This window comes from Myxocyprinus asiaticus, chromosome 43 (genome assembly GCF_019703515.2).
Source record: "Myxocyprinus asiaticus isolate MX2 ecotype Aquarium Trade chromosome 43, UBuf_Myxa_2, whole genome shotgun sequence".
NCBI lineage: Eukaryota > Metazoa > Chordata > Actinopteri > Cypriniformes > Catostomidae > Myxocyprinus > Myxocyprinus asiaticus.
Genome location: NC_059386.1, coordinates 30,891,334 through 30,910,755, shown reverse-complemented (window position 1 = coordinate 30,910,755; position 19,422 = coordinate 30,891,334). Strand labels below are relative to the sequence as shown.

The window sequence follows — 19,422 nt, the reverse complement described above, 5'->3', positions numbered from 1 at the left end:
CAGTCTGAAAATAAAGTAAAATTAAATACAAATAAGTTTATTGTTTATTGAAGTTCACAGAGCTTATCAAAATTACATCATTTTAAAACATTTTTGTAAAATTTACTATTTATGTGTTTACTCATATTTCAAAGGTTCAATTACTATCAATCTCATAACAGAGTAAAGTTCATGTACAGGACCATTTGTCCCTCTGCAGTTGACAATAACTATTTGCAACGACGGTAACTAGTCAATAGGGGCGATAAAGAGTCACTCTGATTCACTGTTCAGCGGAAATGAGGCGAAGAAGAAGAAGACGAAGAAGAAGGTGATGATGCGGATAGTGCGTACGATGTGACGACGTTCAGAATTATTTTTACTTAAAATGTGTATTTATCGTTTATTATTCGCGACTAAGCGTTAACACTAACATTTGTCTGAATAAAACAAAGAACTTTAGTAAAAATAGGTGGTAAAATAGCTAATTTTGTGTTAAATGTGATTTAATAAGAAAAGGAACGCGTAGCATAGTGGCTAACGTAAACATCTTACGTAATTGATCTTTACATTAATCTACAAATAGCTTGTTTTCAAATATTAAGAAAACATGACCGACTCCAAAGGGAAAGCTTTGTGTCAGAGGTCTGATGTCAGTACAGTTGCTGTCAGGCAGCCTGTGGAAGAACTAAAGAGGAAGATTCTTGATGAAGATCAATATATAGAGGTATGATAACGTTTTATCTTATACACAGTATTAATACTAGTTTCCTTACAGAACTCTTTGTGTTTTACTGTATCATTATTCTGATTGTGTTATATTCATTTTATTATGGGTAGTTAGTTAGTTGACATATGTCCATTAATCATATTTATTAGCCTTATTTCTAGATTTTAGCTTAAAATGTATATGAATGTGAGAGAGAGAATACATTTTATATATTTTTTTAATCAACTTAATAATTAATATTATTTTCCACTTTCACTGATTTTTTTTTTAAAACCAACATCAGTCCTGATCATATCTACCAAATGGTCATTAATTTTCAGGATTTTAACCCTTTAAATGCCAGTTTGTTTACATAAATCCACTGTTGTTTTTTTACACACACACACACACACACACAAATTTCTCAATACACACATACAAAACACACTCTGACATCCATACCAACACACCCACACAATTTTAGCTGCATCATTTATTCAACTGGCCTGCAGTGCTATATAATACAGCAAACAGAAAATAGGAAAAAAGCATGTATTTGCTCCATAGGCTAAATATGAGAAAAATGGTGCTATCTGGTGGAAAATATTAACAATTTAAATTTTGAAGCCAGGGCTCCGGAATGAAAGCATAATATCATAGAATTCATGATTTTATGCTTTAATGGCACTGGGATCAAATATTGCAGTTTTAATGTGTTTCAATGGAGACATTTTTGTCCTTAAGGTCCTGAGTGTAACTATTTTGTGTACACAGTGTATTATAGATGTATTATAGGATAGTAGTGACACTGAAGTTGAAATATCAAAGTTCCCCCAAAAATACACACCTTTAGCTAAATTTATGCCGTTGGCATTAACACAGCCAAAATGATAGAAAAAACAAAAATGAAACAGACAAAAATGTCACACAGGGGTTAAATGTTCCTTGTGTGACAAAGTACAAATATTACATGTATTCTCTCAGTTAATATGAAGTCTCAAAAGCTCCATGCAGAATAATTATTAAAGATAAAATGCTGTTTAAAGTAGTTTGTGTAAAGCATGTCAAACTACAGGACGTGTCAACTACCCTTGTGCTTTTTTAATGTAAATGTTGATATGTGCTCGATAAATGAAGTTGATTTTACATGACAAACCTGTTTTTATTGTGAAAAGTTGCCCTCCACAACCCTGAATCATCAAAACTCTACAGTCTACACATAATACCAGAGACCTATAGAGGTTAAACATAGTACAAATGTGTTTTTCCAGCAGTTTGTGTTCCATGTGTCACCTATAAACACATCTGATATCTGTTTCGATTTCTGCTGTCTTCACTTGCTAACAACACATGATTGTAATGACATCTGACCTTTTCTTCTGAAGAGTTTGGAGAAGATCATCCAGAGAGACTTTTTCCCAGATGTCTCCAAACTTCAAGCCCAGAAAGATTATCTGGAAGCAGAAGAGAATGGAGATCTGGAACGGATGAGAGAGATAGCCATCAAGTACGGGTCTGCGATGGCTAAATACACCCCACGCACCTATGTGCCCTGTAAGTGACATTTTTTACTGTGCAAGTGGTAAAAGTGAAGTAAACTTATGTTTAATTACTGAGCAGTACAGCAGTGATTTTCTGCTATCACATTTGAGGGTGTGATTTTTAAAAAATCTATTTGTTCCCACCCAGATGGGACCCCTTTGACATTTGTGACCCCAGATGTTCGGAGTGCATCACCTTCATGTTCACAAAGCAAACACAGAGCAGCGAAAGAGGACGGTGAGTGACTGCTGCTGAAAATGTTTATGAAGTCTTTCAATTTGTAGTCATTGGCGACGGGAAACTACTCCTTGGCTGACATCACTAAGACCTCCTATTTTTACAAGCAGCTGTCATATAAAGACCATGTTTCTTGATCAAATTCCCAATGTATATAAATTACAGAAGTAAAATGAGTTGCAAATGGTGTTTCTTGTTGACTCCAAAGCAAAATAAGGCATTTTACGTGTGGGTCTCATCTTATGTTTTAGGAAAAGTTGGTGAAACAGACGAGGAAAAGGAGCTTCCGTGCTTAGACCGTTTTCTTGCTAAAAACACGAGTGAGGACAACGCATCCTTTGAGCAAATAATGGAGCTTGCAGATGACAAGGACAAATTGAGGCATGCATGGCTGTATGAGGCGGAAAATGAATACAAAGAGGTAGAAAACAAATGCAAAAATACACCCTGATTATTGCCAGTGTTTAATGGATTTTTTGTTTCCTGACCATGTGTATTGTTGTATTGTTCAAAGAGGCATGAGCAGAACCTGGCTCTGCCATCCACAGAGAAGCAGGCGCTTGAATGCACAAAGGCGGGATTGGAAACATGGCAGTACAAGGCCAAAAACGCACTCATGTATTATCCTGAAGGTAAAGTTTGCCTACTAGAATACCCATCAGTATATCATTATATGATGCTGTCTAAGGCTTGCGAATGAACTATTAAAGGGATAGTTCACCCAAAAATGTACATTCTCTCATTTATTCACCTTCATGGCATCCCAGATGTGGATGACTTGCTTTTTTCTGCTGAACACAATGCAAGTGATTAGTGGTCAGAACTTTGAAGGTCCAAAAAGCACAAAGGCAGCATAAAAGTAATCCAACTGACTCCAGTGGTTTAATCCATGTCTTCTGAAGGCATATGATAGGTGTGGGTGAGAAACAGATCAATATTTATGTCCTTTTGTACTATAAATCTCCACTTTCTCTTTCACATTTTCACTTCTTTTGTTTTTGATGATTCACATTCTTCATGCTTAGGAGAATTTATTGTACAAAAGGACTTAAATATTGACCTGTTTCTCACCCACACCTATCATATGGCTTCAGAAGACATGGATTAAACCACTGGAGTCATGTGGATTACTTTTATGTTGCCTTTATGTGCATTTTGGACCTTCAAAGTTCTGGCCACCATTCACTTGCATTGTATGGACCTACAGAGCTGAAATATTCTTTTAAAAATCTTTGTTTGTGTTCAGCAGAAGAAGTAAGTTAAACACATCTGGGATGGCATGATGGTGAGAAAAAATGTTAATTTTGGGTTAACTATCCCTTTAATCCCTTGATTATGAGTAGGGCTGTGCGGTATATATATATATATATATATAAAAAGGTATATTTGCAATGATTCCTAGACTTTAGATTAGTAATCCTTCCTTGTTTCGAAGCTCAAGTGACAGAGGTTTTAGAGGTTTTTCTGATTTAAATCTCCACCTGCCATTTTTTTATATGTTTAAATTAGTTGAAATATATGTAGGTAAACATTGCTGTTTCTTACTATGCATTATTATTTTGGTGCATATAAATAAAATAAATTATATCATATTTAATATCAGCAAAAGGCTGAAATATAAAAAGATATTTTTTTAGCTATATCACTCAGCCCTAATTATAATGAGATAATACGTGAAGAGCCATACTGTACACTGCATGTGTTTCTGTTGTTCCCCAAAAGGTGTAAAAGATGACACGCTGTTCAAGAAGCCGCGGGAAGTTCTGTACAAGAATACACGGTTTGATGTTGACCCCTTCTGTAAAGCCCTGAACAAATCTCAAATCCAACAAGCTGCTGCACTCAATGCACAGGTAATACTGAATTCTGCGTCACAACAGACAGCATTCGATCTTTTCCCACTTTTATAAAATATGATTAAACTGATTGCATATTTCTCACTTCTATTTAGTTTAAGCAAGGCAAGGTTGGTCCAGATGGCAAAGAGCTCCTACCTCACGAATCCCCCAAAGTAAATGGATATGGATTTGAGGGAGCACCCTCCCCAGCTCCAGGTCAGTAGGAATGGAATAAACATTTCTTTATGTATATTACCTTTTAGTTCATTTTATTTAGACTTTCTTTGGACTATACTGAACTAACTCAACAAGGGGCATGTTATATGGTAGTGACATTTACATTTGTTTTTTTCCTTGTGTAATCTACATAAACATGGCTCAAACAAGACAAATATATTGTTAAGGTTTTGAAAAAACAATTTATTCTTTTTAAAATGAGTGCTTAAATGTGATCTGTTTTTGTCCTTAAGGTGTTGCAGAGTCTCCCTTGATGACCTGGGGTGAGATTGAAAGCACCCCCTTTCGTCTGGATGGTTCGGAAACTCCTCTTGTGGAAAGAAGTCACGGTCCAACATTCAAGGTCCAGTTCACTTCTAGTGCTCTTGAATGTGGTTTTTAGCAACCATATTGCTTTGAGTATATTCTTAAAAAAAACATTTATTTCATATACACGTGTGTGTGTGTGTAAATACATTTGATATTTTTTTATGTTTTATTAAACACCAATTTTATCAAATCAGACAGACCTTTAAATGTTCATTTGGTGGCAGTGTCCATTGCATATAATATTTCATCATTAATATTTGGATACACATTCATTAATATTTGAATTAGTGTTTTTTTTTTTTTTCATCTCTAGAGAGCAGGGTGGCCAATATAATGCCAATATATCACACAATTTTATAAAGTAAATAACATATACATAAAATTGCTAAAAAATTTACTTTTATTTAGCACTATATTTACTCAAAATTTCACACAAAACTTAAACTTTGTAGAAATAAGAATGAAAAAAAAATCTTTAAATTTTTTTTGGTGTGTTTTAAATGGCAGACAGCAGTTTCTTCTGGTTTCTGTTTAGTCATCCAATTTTAGTCATTTGTTTGCACATAAAGAAATTAATACATTAGGAAGAAGAAAATAATAATAGTGCTCGCAGTAGTCCAGCAACCACTGGCCTCATGTGTGCATTAGCAATGCATTAGCATTTTCTCACAAAAGACCAAATAAAACATGCAGTGCAAAGTGAATATGACATTTAATAGTGCACGAGAAGTGCTTTTACTTTGAAGTTGCTCTATCGCACTCTGGCGGATCCAGCGAGCAGCAATCTCCTGACACTTTTCAGGTGACACGGCCCAGTTCGCCTGCTTTGCTTGTCACAGACTGACCGTCATACAACATTTGTGAGTTTTGATCCAGGCTGATAGAATGCTTGCTTCAGAAGAAGATATACACTCACTGAGCACTTAATTACAAACACTGGTACACCTACTTATTCATGTGATTATCTAATCAGCCAATCATCTGGCAGCAGTGCAGTGCATAAAATCATTCAGATACGGGTCAGGAGCTTCAGTTAATAATGTTCACATTAACCATCAGAATGGGGAAAAAATGTGATATCAGTGATTTTGACCGTGGCATGATTGTTGGTGCCAGACGGGCTGGTTTGAGTATTTCTGGAACTGCTGATTTCCTGGGATTTTCATGCACAACCGTTTCTAGAGTTTACTCATAATGGTGCCAAAAACAAAAAAACATCCAGTGAGCAGCAGTTCTTGCGGACGGAAACGGCTTGTTAATGAGAAAGATCAATGGAGAATGGCCAGACTGGTTCGAGCTGACAGGAAGGCTACGGTAACTCGGGTAACCACTCTGTACAATTGTAGTGAGCAGAATAGCATCTCAGGATGCACAATATGTCAAACCTTGAGCGGATGTGCTACAACAGCAGAAGACCACGTCGGGCACTTTATTAGGACCATAATGTTCTGCTGGATTTGCACACATTTTGCCAAGTTTGTGAAATACATCTGTTTAAACAAGATATCTACATATTTGCAGACAGTATATTATAGGAGTTTTATTGATATTTATATTTATATCATTAGACAAGACAGTGAAAAGTTACAGGGAACTGTTGAGGAAAGATAGATAGAGAGAGAGAATGAAACACGGGAGCACTTTAAACATCATGAACTCCTGTCTGTTGTGGCTTTGATACACAGGACCGTTTAAATGAGATGTTGTTGTACGCCGATCTGTTATTGTAGTAACACAATGTAACAACAAAATGAACTGTGATAAGACGTTTACATGTCTCAGATTGTTCCAACACATGCAAGCAGGCGATTCTCAGCGCCTTCACGACTTGAGAGACAAATTGGCCAAATGCGTAAATTTTTCAGCCTGGGCGATATATTGGTCAACCACTAATTTATATACATGGATCTTTTACAGATTCCTGAGCCTGGGAGAAGAGAGAGACTGGGACTGAAAATGGCAAATGAAGCTGCGGCAAAAAACAGAGCAAAGAAACAAGAGGCACTGCGCAAAGTCACAGAAAATCTCGCAAGGTAATGAAAAGGTTTTGGCATGTTTTTACTCTCCAAGAATGCTTAGGCATAAAAAACTGTCCCAAACCAAAAAGAATAACGTTACATGTGCATAACTTAAAAATAGTGTATTTGACTTGTTTTTATTTTTACATCTGAAGACCGTAGAGAAACAAACCATGGTAAGAGTCATATGCAATTTCTTACTGCAGTGTTATTTAATAAATTGTAATTATGTTGTGGTATTGCTTGTTTACAGCCTCACTCCAAAGGGACTGAGCCCCGCAGCACTGTCTCCCGCCCTTCAGCGTCTAGTAAACAAATCATCCAGCAAATTCACAGATAAAGCCTTGAGGGCCAGCTACACCCCATCTCCAGCACACGGAAGCATCGGCTCCAAGACTCCACTCGGAGACCTGGCCACTCCCTCCTCCAGCACACCAACACCTGGTAAATCCCGAACACCAGCCAATCAGGACCCAGCCTCCATCACAGACAACCTTTTACAACTCCCCAAAAGGAGAAAAGCCTCAGATTACTTCTGAAGCAGCAGCACAAACACAGACTTCATAAGGACATTTACATGACCTTAATTTAGACCATAGTTCATTTGTTTTTATTTTTTTTTTATTTGCAAAGCATTCACACATCAGCTGATTCAAAAAGATGAATTAGATATGTAGCCAAGAGTGCTCCAAAATGTCACCTGTAATGCATTGTTGAAAATATTGAATATGAAAATCAGGAACCATTTTAGAGAGAAGTTGATTCTGTGCTCCTCCTGAATTCTGAGCATCTTCTTGATACTGAAGTCATCACAAGAGACAATAAAGAGAAGTTATAATACAGAATGCTGTTTTTGTTATTAGTTTGCCATCCTTATTGTATGTGATTTGTTGGCAGACTCCAAAGTCTAAAGCCTTTGTTCTGAAGTCTTCATCTAGAAGCAGGTTTACACATTTCAGATCTCTGTGGGCAATGTGCTGGTCATGGAAGAACTTCATGATAAGGAGTTTATTGAAGAAATCTTCAGGTGTGCATTGATAGATTCTAGCAGGTCACCTGGAACTTTAAACTTCTCAAAGTTTCAAAAAAACGTCAGAGGTTTTCACAATTTAGCCACCTAGTGATTTCAAGGTCTCTTGGAAAAAACTGAAGAATGGTGGTAGTTTTTAACAGGGTTTGGTATTGATACAGATTTCCCAATTTGATTCTGATTCACAAGCTCTTGATTCGATTCATGAGTACATTTCTGTTACAATGTTCATTTTGCTTTACATATGAAAGAAATTGTCAGCTAATGCTCTTAATTATAAAGGAACCTTCTAGGCAACCCCTCTAGGTAAAATGCGAAAATCGTAATTATACCGATTATATTTTATCATTGGTTTTTCATGAAACTGGTCACATTTTAGCTTATGAAAAAAAAATTCAGTCTATTCATCAATTAATGTCTTGAAATTTCATATTATGTTGCATATATATTTTTGTTTCATTTTTATTGTATACTTGCATAATTTGTACTTTTTATAAGTATTTACATTGATATGTAGAACACATGCTAAATAGGTACTGTCTCTTTAAGACTACAAGCATCAGCCAGTGAGTGCATATAAGTAGAGAAGACCTGCATGGTTTCTTTAGCACATCCATGTGTGATTAGCATTAATAATAATTTTTTTTTTTTTTATTTATTTTTTTTTTTAAATCAGCAACTGCCTGTAAAGAACAGAAAGAGTATTAAAAGAGACATTATTCAATGGCACATGGATCTGTGGATCTCATCTTTGGACAAACAAAGAGTTAAACCACACTTTTACTCTCAACATGCAGGAAAAGAACCTCTGTGCTAATACATTCTCCACTATACTACTCAATTGCTGATGAGAGAAATCTGAACATTTACAGGCCAGTGGCTAATCATAGACATTTTTGTCGATTATCGTGAGATTTAGGTCGCACATGCGAGTGATTTACTTACATTATAGAGGGTTGCCACATAAAGTCAAAGATCCTTCTTGGGATTTAAGAATCAATATCGAGATCGTTCAAACGAAGATCACGATTGATTTTTGCTTACAATATTTTTTCTATCTTTATTGTAACTGATTCATTTTCCGAATTTAATGACTGTAATCTTTAAGTTGAAATCTTTGTCCAGAATATTTTACGTTCTGTTGGCTAGGTTTGGGGCATGCACAAATTTAAGAACATTTCTTGCAGAAATCCTCTGGAAGAGCACCACATACATTGACAAATTCTAACTCCATGACCATACTGTACCTTTTCTGTATTTGAGCGATTCCATATTCACGGGACAAAACCAAAGTGCTGCTTGTTTTACAGTCAATGATCTTAAAAGTAACATCCATTTGACCAAAGCATGTGATTCCCATTCTAAACATAAATGGTCCAAAGTGTTCCTTTCTACCCCATCAGGTGATTCAAACTTGCTTCCAAGAGTGCTCCAGAATTACACAGATATGTATTAAAGGAATATTCCAGGTTCAATACAAGTTAAGTTAAATCGACAGCATTTGTGGCATAATGTTAATTACCACAAAAATTAATTTAGAATCATACCTCCTTTTCATTAAAAACAAAAAAAGAAGCAAAAATCGAGATTACAGTGAGGCACTTACAATGGCAGTGAATGGGGCCAATTTTTGGAGGGTTTAAACAGAAATGTGTAGTTTATAATTTTATAAAAGCACTTACATTCATTCTTCTGTTAAAACTTGTGTATTATTTGAGCTGCAAAGTTGTTTAAGTTGTCATTTATATAGTCGTTTTAGGGTTTGTTGACATCATCATTGAAACGAAGTTGTAAAATTGGCTATAACTTTACACAGAAAATGTTTGTAAGTGATTTTATAACACTAAAATCATGTTTATACTCATATCCTTTGTCTTGTGGTTATACTTTTGAAACAGTGAGCATTTTAATGTTAGAAAATTGGCCCCCATTCACTTCCATTGTAAGTGCTGAACTGTAACCTTGATTTTTGCTTTTTTAAATGAAAATGAGGAATGAGTCAAATTGTTTTTTGTGGTAATCAACATTATGCCACAAATGCTTTTGATTGAGCTTAACTTGTATTGAACCCGGAATATTCCTTTAAGTATTGTGTTCTTTACACCACGTGGAAATAATTTAAAGCATGGCAATTGATTCTGTGCTCTTTCTTTTTTATTCTGAGCATTTTCATAAGTCAACTTATAAATCTTACGTCATCAAAAGTCTGAAATCTTTGTGCAGAATTTCTGTTATGTCCCTCTGGGTAATGTTCTGGTCATGCATGGATTTTATGGTCTGGAACAGCTGACCAAAGATTGTCTTGCATAAATCTCGAGGCAGAGCACTGATTGCATTAATGATTTCTAGCAGGATACCTTGACATGAACTACAAGGTCCATGTGCATAAAGTGCTTTTTCCAGGTCATTTTCAAAAAATGTAAACGACTTCACAGTGTTGGAGTGATTCAGTGATGTAATTATATAATTTTGCAGTATTGTTTTTAGAAATGTTCTCTGAATTTTAAAGGGATAGTTCACCCAAAAATAAAAAGTCTCTCATCATTTACTCACCCTCATGCCATCCCAGATGTGTATGACTTTCTTTCTTCTGCTGAACACGAACTAAGATTTTTAGAGGAATATCTCAGCTCTGTAGGTCCATATAATGCAAGTGAATGGCGGCCAGAACTTTGAAGGTCCAAAAAGCACAAAAAGGCAGCATAAAAGTAATCCATACGACTACAGTGGATAAATCCATGTCTTCAGAAGCGATATGATAAGTGTGGGTGAGAAACAGATCAATATTGATGTATTATGGAGTCCAATGGATTACATTTATGGTGTCTTTATGTGCTTTTTTTGAGCTTCAAATTTCTGGCCACCATTCACTTGCATTGAATGAACCTACAGAGCTGAGATATGTTTCTAAAAAGTTCAGCAGAAGAAAGTTATATACATCTGGGATGGCATGAGGGTGAGTAAATGATGAAAGAAATTATTCATTATTGGATGAACTATCCCTTTAATGTTACGAGAACTTTAGGAAAACGCGAGGGGAACCATTATGCAAACTAAAACTGTATGTTTCTGTAATTTTTATTTTTTATTATATATATATATATATATATATATATATATATATATATATATATATATATATATATATATATATATAATAACATGTTTTTTTTTTTTTCTGGCAAAAAAAGATTTAAGGTCAAAACAAGTGAACTCAGTCGACAGGATTTGTGACATAACGTTGATTACCAAAAAATTTCGACTCGTTTATTTAATAAAAAGCAACAATAAAAAAGCAGTTAGATAAGGTACTTACAATAGAAATGAATGGGACCAGTCTTTAAACGCTAAAATATACTGTTTCAAAAGTATAGTCACAAGACGTAAATATTATAGATGTTAACATGAATTTAGTGAGGTAAACTTGCTTGCTAACCTTATCTGTGTAAAGTTATATCCAGTATTTCAGTGTCTGTAGCGCATATGGACTGGCCCCATTCACTCCCATTGTAAGTGAACCAAAGACTAACGTTCACAGAACGTTTTGGCAACCAAACATTGTTAGTAAGGCTGTTGATGAAATGAGGGATTTCTTTGAAACGCCTTCTCCCCTCCTCGGAACATGGTCGGGATTGTTTTGATAGGACGGCGAAGGAGCCATCTTGTTTTATATTCGTCCTAAACTCGTGTACCGAACTAGAAGAAACAGCCGTGGCGTATGACACTATATCTCGACCCTAGCGAACTGAATTAAACATCTGAGTATCAAACATACTTATCATCGACGGAATATACACGCCACCCAAAACAGTGCGCAGTTGGATTTATTTTTCAACATTGAGGCTGGTGCAATAAGTGCATTTTCTCTGTGCACATTTTCTCCGGTGTAAGCTACTATGAATGGAGGATAAATGTTGCCGAAGGCTGACAGCGGTGGTTTTGTGCTTCTCCTTTTTTTCCTGACATTAACAGGTAAAACAAATGTTGCTTTAATAAAGGCATTTTCTAGAAATTATGTGTTCTGATGCAGTATAAAGCCCCGGGACTGGTTAAGGGCGTGCAGATAAGCTTATGTTCGGTTATAAAGGTAAAATAATAATGCGGCGAATGTCTTTGATCTGCGCGGATTATTGATACAATTGTATCATTTTGTGTCGCTCGCCTAATATAAAAGGCACGAACTGCAGAGCTCGCGCAGGCTGGTTGGGCCTTTAACAACCACTGCAATATTATGATTGATTCTCCAGTTGAATTGTGCATTACATTTTTTTATTTTTTTACTTTTAGGCATTTTTATGGCATGGCAGACGTTTTCATGAGATATTGTGATTGCACCGTGAGTGTTTTAGAAGCAGACAGACTGAAACTAAATGCCCCGAATGGGAAATAAAATCTAGGCGAGCTTGGTGTCTGCTGGTGTCTGGTCTGATGTGCCCCTGTGTAATGAGATAATTATTATTCGCACTGATGTAAGACGGTGCAAATAAATATGACGCTATTTAGGTTAATGGATGGTCCGTTGCAGTCCCGGTTCTACGGGGGTAGAAGCACCCTCAAACGAAACTCAGTTGGCAGGTAACTGCTGCCAAACTGCTGCCCGCGGATCGATTTATCATGAACGTTTTTTATTAGATCTTTCATTTATCTGGTTTTTGGACCTATCACGCATCCACAAGCTTTTAATATGCTCAGGGTTGCCAGATAATGTATCCAGCACCCCAATCAGAGATTTATACTTGCACAAATAGGAAATATTTCGCTTTATGTCATACTTAATTTATGCAATCTGGCAACCATACATGCGAGTGCACGCGCTTTCTCTCCGCAAAAAACAAACAAACAAACAAACAAACAAACAACAACTTAGCGCTCAATAGTGCAAGGAGGGGACACGCGAGTAATACCAAGTGAGAGAGGAATATATTTAGTGTTTGTGTTATTTGTAAAATACTGAAGTCCCTCACACCTGTATGTGAATATTACTCTGGCAGTAATCATTTATCAGTGTCACGCAGCCTGTTTTATTCAGTTGTGTGCTGAATGAGGTGCCAAACATTGACAAGACCCACATCATGACCCATGAGCATGCAAACAGGTTGATAATGTTCTGAGAATAAAACAAGTAAACAGGTCCACTTTGCAGCCAACATTAAAATAAGCTTTTAGAATCTCTTTCCTGAATATTTTATTTTACTTTTAAACCAGACTCTGATATAGAGTGTTAAATTGAATACTAAATTACCATTGAATTGAAGTATGGTAAAATAATCAATTAATAATTTTATTCAGCCTTTATTCAGTTTTACTAACACATGATAGAAAGTATAGCAGCAAAACTTTAAACAATTGCAGAATGGTCCCATCAGTCTGTGTACACTTCAGAAAATTGTGCATCATTCATTGAGTGCATGTCTGGGCTAAAAAGATAAAACTATGCAGAACTTTTTATCTTCTATATTCCTTGTTCTATTTAACGGCTGATGTGGCCCCTGTATCAAAATAATTGCACACCCCTGCTCAGTTGAATATGTAAGACTAATACTGTAAATTGGCAAGCAGATTTTCTTGAATACCAGGAAACACACAAAAATCCTTGCATTTTGTGAATGCACAAAATGCTGCATCAAAACCTATAAACGTGTATGATTTTGCAAATCAGTATGTCCTAAAAGGCACAGAATATTGCTGTCATTTTCAGTGACAGATCATGGGGGAAAAAAAACCCTGAAGCAATTAATGTTTTACATATGAAAAAAACAAACTTTTCTTTACGTTGTTTAAGTAGCATTTAAACATGATTTAATCTATTAAAAAATGTGTAATTATGATACATCTCCACTTTATACAGAGCACCCCCACTATATTCAGAAGCACCCTCAGTGATTTTGATCTGGAAATGGGCCTGGTCCGTTGTGATTTCTGTCTTTTAATTTTGCACTTCAAGCTCTGGTGTTGTGTCGAGCTCCCCATCAGGATCTGTTTCCCCTTAGCAGATCCATATGGGGGAACAGTATCTGACGGTAACATTCTCCACTGTTAGAATGCGTTCCCCCATGCACAAACCTAAGCCTAACCCTTCCCTACCGTATCCTACACTACCCTACCTACCCTAACCCTAACCTACCCTACGCTAACCATAAACCCATTGGGGCTAGGGGGAACAGATTTCAACAGGGAACACGATTCGATACAACACCGGTTATGGGATTGATTTGTTGGTGTGGTTTCCATTTGTTTTGGGGGCTGGTTCTGGTGGTCTCCATATAATGCAACACAGTATCCATATTGACTCTCTCTATTGGTTCCCCCGTGGGGACCCGAGGTAGAATATGTCCCCAGCACCCCCTTGCTGATCGTAAGAGGTGACAAATGGGGCGACTTCTTTGCCGTAAGCTGCAACCCGTGACTGTGGAGAAAGAGGTCCTGGCACTTGAGGAATGTGGGTTGCTGAGGCTCCCCCAGGTCCAACACAGTGCTTTGGCTCAGACTTCTCATAGACGGGAGGTTGGAAGGGCCCAGTCCAATCAAGTGGCTGGTCACTTTGTTCCTTTTGCTCAAGTATATTACCCCCGTATCCTTGGTGCATATCTGGAGGTTACCCATGGCGGGAGCATGGGTGGGGAGCGGGAGTAATGAAACGAAATAACACAAACATGGCTAACCAAAAAAACCCTAAACGATTAAAGTTGGAACAGAATGTGGATGATCCCCCAAAAAAGTGAACATTGGCAGAGATTAATTATTTTAGAATCTGTACTACCTGACATGCCTCTGACTAAGCTGTCCCCTTTTGCAATACAAATAGGTATATCTGGTATAGCAGGGACAGTTAAAGATGTGAAAAAACTACGGTCTGGACAAATACTGGTGGAATGTTCCAAAAACATTCACGCAGATAATCTAATATGTGCATTGTGCAGAGTGGTTGAGGAGTCTCTTAGCTTTAATATAAGGAAATCTTATGCCTCTGTGGTAAAACCAATCACGAGCACTGCAGAATGCCAGACAGACTTGACCTGGGTGAATAATGCCAAACCACAATACATAAACAAAATTTCTGTCTCAGCTAAAAAGAAGACTCAAAGCACCCAAAGCCAAATTACATCAAGTAAGAACAAAGTCTGTCAGCTGAACACAATCAATCTTAAAGAGGGAAGAAGACACAGTGGTATAAGAACACAATTACCAGAAGTTAATCAAGGGAAAAGATGTAAAAAGACTGAACTTTCAAAGGATATTGAAATGAAAGAGAACATAACCTCTTGTAGCCATAGCTTATCTCCTGAATGCAGAAGTAAAGGCCATGTACCGGTTTTGCCTATTTGAGAATGAATAATCACATTATTCAGTGGAACTGCCGAAGGATCAAAGTAAACTTTGCTGAACTGCAACATTTATCTGCTGTTGTTAATCCCATTGCCTTTTGTCTTCAAGGGACTCACTTGGTACCAAGCAGCCCATTGACCTTAAAAAAAACTATGCAATATTTGATGCATTTGGCCAAAATATGCAACGCCCCTTGGGTGGATCGTCCATATTAGTTAGATGTGACAATTCACAGCCATATACCAGTAGATACAAACTTGCAAGCAGTAGCAGTGCATTTATCACTCCATAAAGCCATTTCCCTATGCTCCATTTACATACCTCCTGATGTTTCCCGTAGCATTACATGACTTGGACAGATTGGTACACCAGTTGCCATCCTCATACATCCTTATGGGAGATTTTAATAGTCATAGTCCACTATACAAATAAAAAAAAAAGCAAAATTATTGAGGACCTTATCTCTAATAATGATCTATGCATATTAAATGATGGTTCGTACACTTATCTGCATCCAGGACATGGAACCTACACTGCAATTGACCTAACTATATGTAAGCCTGAACTATTGCTCAACTGCTCGTGGCATGTCTGGGATGATCTGTGTGGGAGTGACCACTTTCCTCCGATTTTATCTTCATCAGAAGCAGAAATCCATCAAAGAACTCCAAGATGGCATCTTAAAAATGCCAACTGGTACTCCTTTCAGACACTTTCTTATGAGAAATTCAGCATAGTGCCCCAAGAAATCATGACCCAATAAAGAGGTTTATGGATACTTTAATAGTAATAGCAGAAAAGACTGTTCCAAAAAACATCAACAAAGCCATACTGATGGACTTAACCCATGGTTTGATGAAAATTGCAAAAAGGCTATTGAAGAACAGTAAAAGGCAGAAAGGATGTTTAACAAACACCCAACAAAAGAAAACCTCATTAAATTGAAAATTTGCAGGTCCAAAGCACGTAGAATCATTAATGAAACAAAAAGACAAAGCTGGAAAAATATGCATCAAGTTTAATGTCACATGCACCAACAAAGAAAGTATGGGACATTATCCGAAAGATGAAGGGCAAAGAAGGTGGATCACAAACATGACATATTAAGAGTCAAGGCACTTTATTAACTACAAAACAAGAAATTGCTTGCAGAGACTTTTGAGAGGAACTCTTCACTAGAAAACTGTCTCTCTGAGTTCCAAGAAATAAAAATACAACAGGAACAGAACCAACTTGACTTTTCTTCTGATAACACAGAGCCATACAAACAACCTTTTATAATGGAAGAACTTCTTAAAGCTTTAAAGAACTCAAATGATACTGCTGTTGGACCAGATAAAGTTCATTACCAATTCCTAAAGCACTTACCCCATAATGTATTATTAATTATTTTGGACAATTTTAACACCGTTTGGAAATCAGGAGAAATACCATCCTATTGGAAAGAAGCAACAGTCATACCCATACCTAAACCGGGCAAAGATCATACAGACTCAAACAATTACCACCCTATAGCCCTCACCAGCTGCCTATGTAAAACCATGGAAAGAATGGCCAATGACCGGCTTGTGTGGATGCTAGAGAAAGACCATAAGATCAGTGATTACCAGTGTGGTTTCAGACGAGGAAGAAGCACTGTACACCATCTCATAAGACTGGAATCATTTGTACGTAATGGTTTTATCAACAAAAAAAAAAAGAGCACGTGGTGGCAGTTCTCTTTGATATCTAAATAGCCTATGATACTACTTGGAGATTTGCCATTTTAAAGGATCTGTATGAAATGTGTTTTAGAGGGTACTTACCCATTTTCATTTCAAAGTTTTTATCGAATAGACTTTTTTGTTTTCCAAATAGGAACTACTTTGTCAAATATACACACACAAGAATTAGGTGTGCCTCAGGGAATTATCCTTTCAGTTACCTTGTTTAGTATTAAAATTAACAGTATTGCAAATGTTATCGGGTCAAATGTATTCTGATTTGTGCATCTGCTACAGGGGGAAAAATATTAATTGTATTGAAAGGCAATTACAGCTGTGCATAAACAAAATGTATGATTGGTCAGTTAGAAATGGATTTAAATTCTCCAAATCAAAAACTACATCTGGACCCAGAGCTCTTCATAGAGGGAGAACCTTTAAAAGTCACAAAAGAGACTAAGTTTTTAGGGCTAGCTTTGGATAATACACTTTCTTTTATCCCACATATAAAACTGTTAAGAAACAAATGCCTTAAAAAAATGAACATCATAAAGGTACTGGCTAAAACAAAATGGGGTGCAGATTGCACTACACTTCTAAGTCTCTACAGAAGGCTGGTATGATCCCAAATGGACTATTGGAGCATAGTTTACGGATCTCCCAGAAAATCTTACATTAAAATGCTGGATACTGTACACTGTATAGGATTACGACTTTCTTTAGGAGCATTCAGGACTTCACCTGTTCAAAGTTTGTATATTGAAGAAAAGGAACCATCACTTGACAACAGGCGCTTGAAACTTGCTCTTTAGTATGCAGTTAAGATGAAAACAAATCAATGCAATCCAGCTTAATCCTCAGATTTCCACCCTCAACATCCAGATTTGTATGAAGCCAGACCCAAGTATATTAGTCCTTCTGGCATCCATATAAAACCCCACTTGGAGAATATGGGCATTAATCTAGACATACTAACACAAGCCCATCTATGCTCTATTCCTCCCTGGAATCTAAGAAAATTAAACATCATGTTGAATTTGGCCCAGCAAAAGAAGACGATGATCCATCCAAATGAACACAAACAGGAATTTATATAAATGAGATATAATTTCCCGCTTCATAAACCTGTGTACACAGATGGATCCAACACAGAGAACGGTGTAGCTGCAGTATTTGGACAAAAGATCTTTAGTATCCGTATTCCAGCTCAATTTTTACAGCTGAGGCCCGTGCTTTACTCTTGGCCTTAGAGCAGATAGAGAGAGCACAACAACTGAATTTTTTAATTTGAATAGATTCCAAATCTTGCCTCCAAGCACTTGAATCATTAAAAACTGATCACCCCATAATTGTTAATATAATAGCAAAACTGAATCTCTTAAAGTAAAACATTTTAATATTGTTTTCTGCTGGATTCCGTGTCATATGGGACTGTTTGGTAATGAACGGGTAGATACTGCTGCAAAAAAAACTCTCACTCTGAGAATTACAGACTGTCAAGTCCCACCATCAGATCTCAAACCTGTACTGAATATGTATCTATATAAAAAGTGGCAAAAGGAATGGAACAATTGCATCCATAATAAGTTGTATGAAGTCAAACCAATTATAAATGAAAGATCTTTCACAAGTTTTCCTTTTGAGTGTTGATATGACCAGACTGTTTACACAAGATGCCGCGTATTGGTCATTCCAGACTTACTCGTATGATTTTATTGAAAGGTGAAGTGCCACCAATATGTGATTTTTGTCAGACACCACTGTCTATAAAACACATTTTACTGGAATGTCCTACTTTTAATGCCACAAGGCAATGTTTTACTCAGTTTTTTTAGTGGATGTTTTAAAAAATGTGTCATTTCAAGTACTGTTTCATTAGGAACACGATTGTTTTTAAGACAACTTTAGGGTTTAGAGAGTAATGGTAACTTAAGTAAAACTAGTAATCATTTAAAAAAACTTAAGCTTAAAGGCCTGATCACACCAAACCCATTTTTTCGGTGCGATTGTTCGTACTGAACAAGCTTTTTGAACGGTAACAATGGATTCCTATGAGATGGACCACTTCTATCAAAATGAATGGGAGAAATTGGAACACCCAACCAAGAAGCTCTAGCACCCAACAGTCAGCAGATGTAAAAAGGAAGTCCCGCCTTACAGATAAGAGCCAATCGCTTGTCAATAATCTCGAGAAAGCACAAGCGCATTAGCTATAAAAGCCTGGGAAAATTTTGTTTTTTAGTAATCTGAGGTAAAGAATCACAATTTATGATACCAGCTTTGTCAGATTTTACTGCTGATTTGAAATATGTTCTTTGATTGTAATCTTGACCAACCGTTTTTGATATTTTGGTGTTCCCCCATTCAAGTAGATAGGAGCTGCACTGTCATGACTGGAAATAGTCTCCTGGGAGCATTACAAAGATGGCCACCAGTGGACTGACTAGCTAGAAATATATTGCTTGTAGTAAAATCCCATAAAATAGATTCTGCA

At 36.6% G+C, this 19,422-nt stretch overlaps 2 protein-coding genes across 4 annotated transcripts in view; both read left to right on the top strand.

Annotated features, from left to right (window-relative positions):
• The first annotated feature begins 278 nt into the window (after window positions 1-278).
• On the top strand, window positions 279-8,623 carry ess2 (ess-2 splicing factor homolog). Its single transcript, XM_051685312.1, has 10 exons — window positions 279-706; window positions 2,074-2,242; window positions 2,378-2,467; window positions 2,719-2,888; window positions 2,982-3,099; window positions 4,190-4,320; window positions 4,419-4,521; window positions 4,776-4,885; window positions 6,769-6,884; window positions 7,123-8,623. The coding sequence occupies exons 1-10, from the start codon at window positions 590-592 to the stop codon at window positions 7,406-7,408; spliced, it is 1,410 nt and encodes a 469-aa protein (XP_051541272.1). The 5' UTR covers window positions 279-589; the 3' UTR covers window positions 7,409-8,623.
• A 2,907-nt stretch (window positions 8,624-11,530) lies between these two features.
• Window positions 11,531-19,422, top strand: part of LOC127433410 (integral membrane protein DGCR2/IDD-like) — a 32,795-nt gene continuing 24,903 nt past the window's right edge. For all 3 annotated transcript variants that reach the window (XM_051685305.1, XM_051685304.1, XM_051685303.1), the window contains exon 1: window positions 11,531-11,871. In XM_051685305.1, coding sequence (XP_051541265.1) covers window positions 11,811-11,871 — 61 coding nt within the window. In that variant the 5' untranslated portion in view covers window positions 11,531-11,810. The remainder of the gene's footprint in view (window positions 11,872-19,422) is intronic.

Excerpts from the sequence above, each read along its gene's own strand:
- ess2 (XM_051685312.1), top strand. The coding sequence starts at position 590 with ATGACCGACTCCAAAGGGAAAGCTTTGTGTCAGAGGTCTGATGTCAGT. Across the intron at positions 707-2,073 it reads ATGAAGATCAATATATAGAG|AGTTTGGAGAAGATCATCCA; the intron begins GTATGATAACGT and ends TTTCTTCTGAAG. Across the intron at positions 4,321-4,418 it reads CTGCTGCACTCAATGCACAG|TTTAAGCAAGGCAAGGTTGG; the intron begins GTAATACTGAAT and ends ACTTCTATTTAG.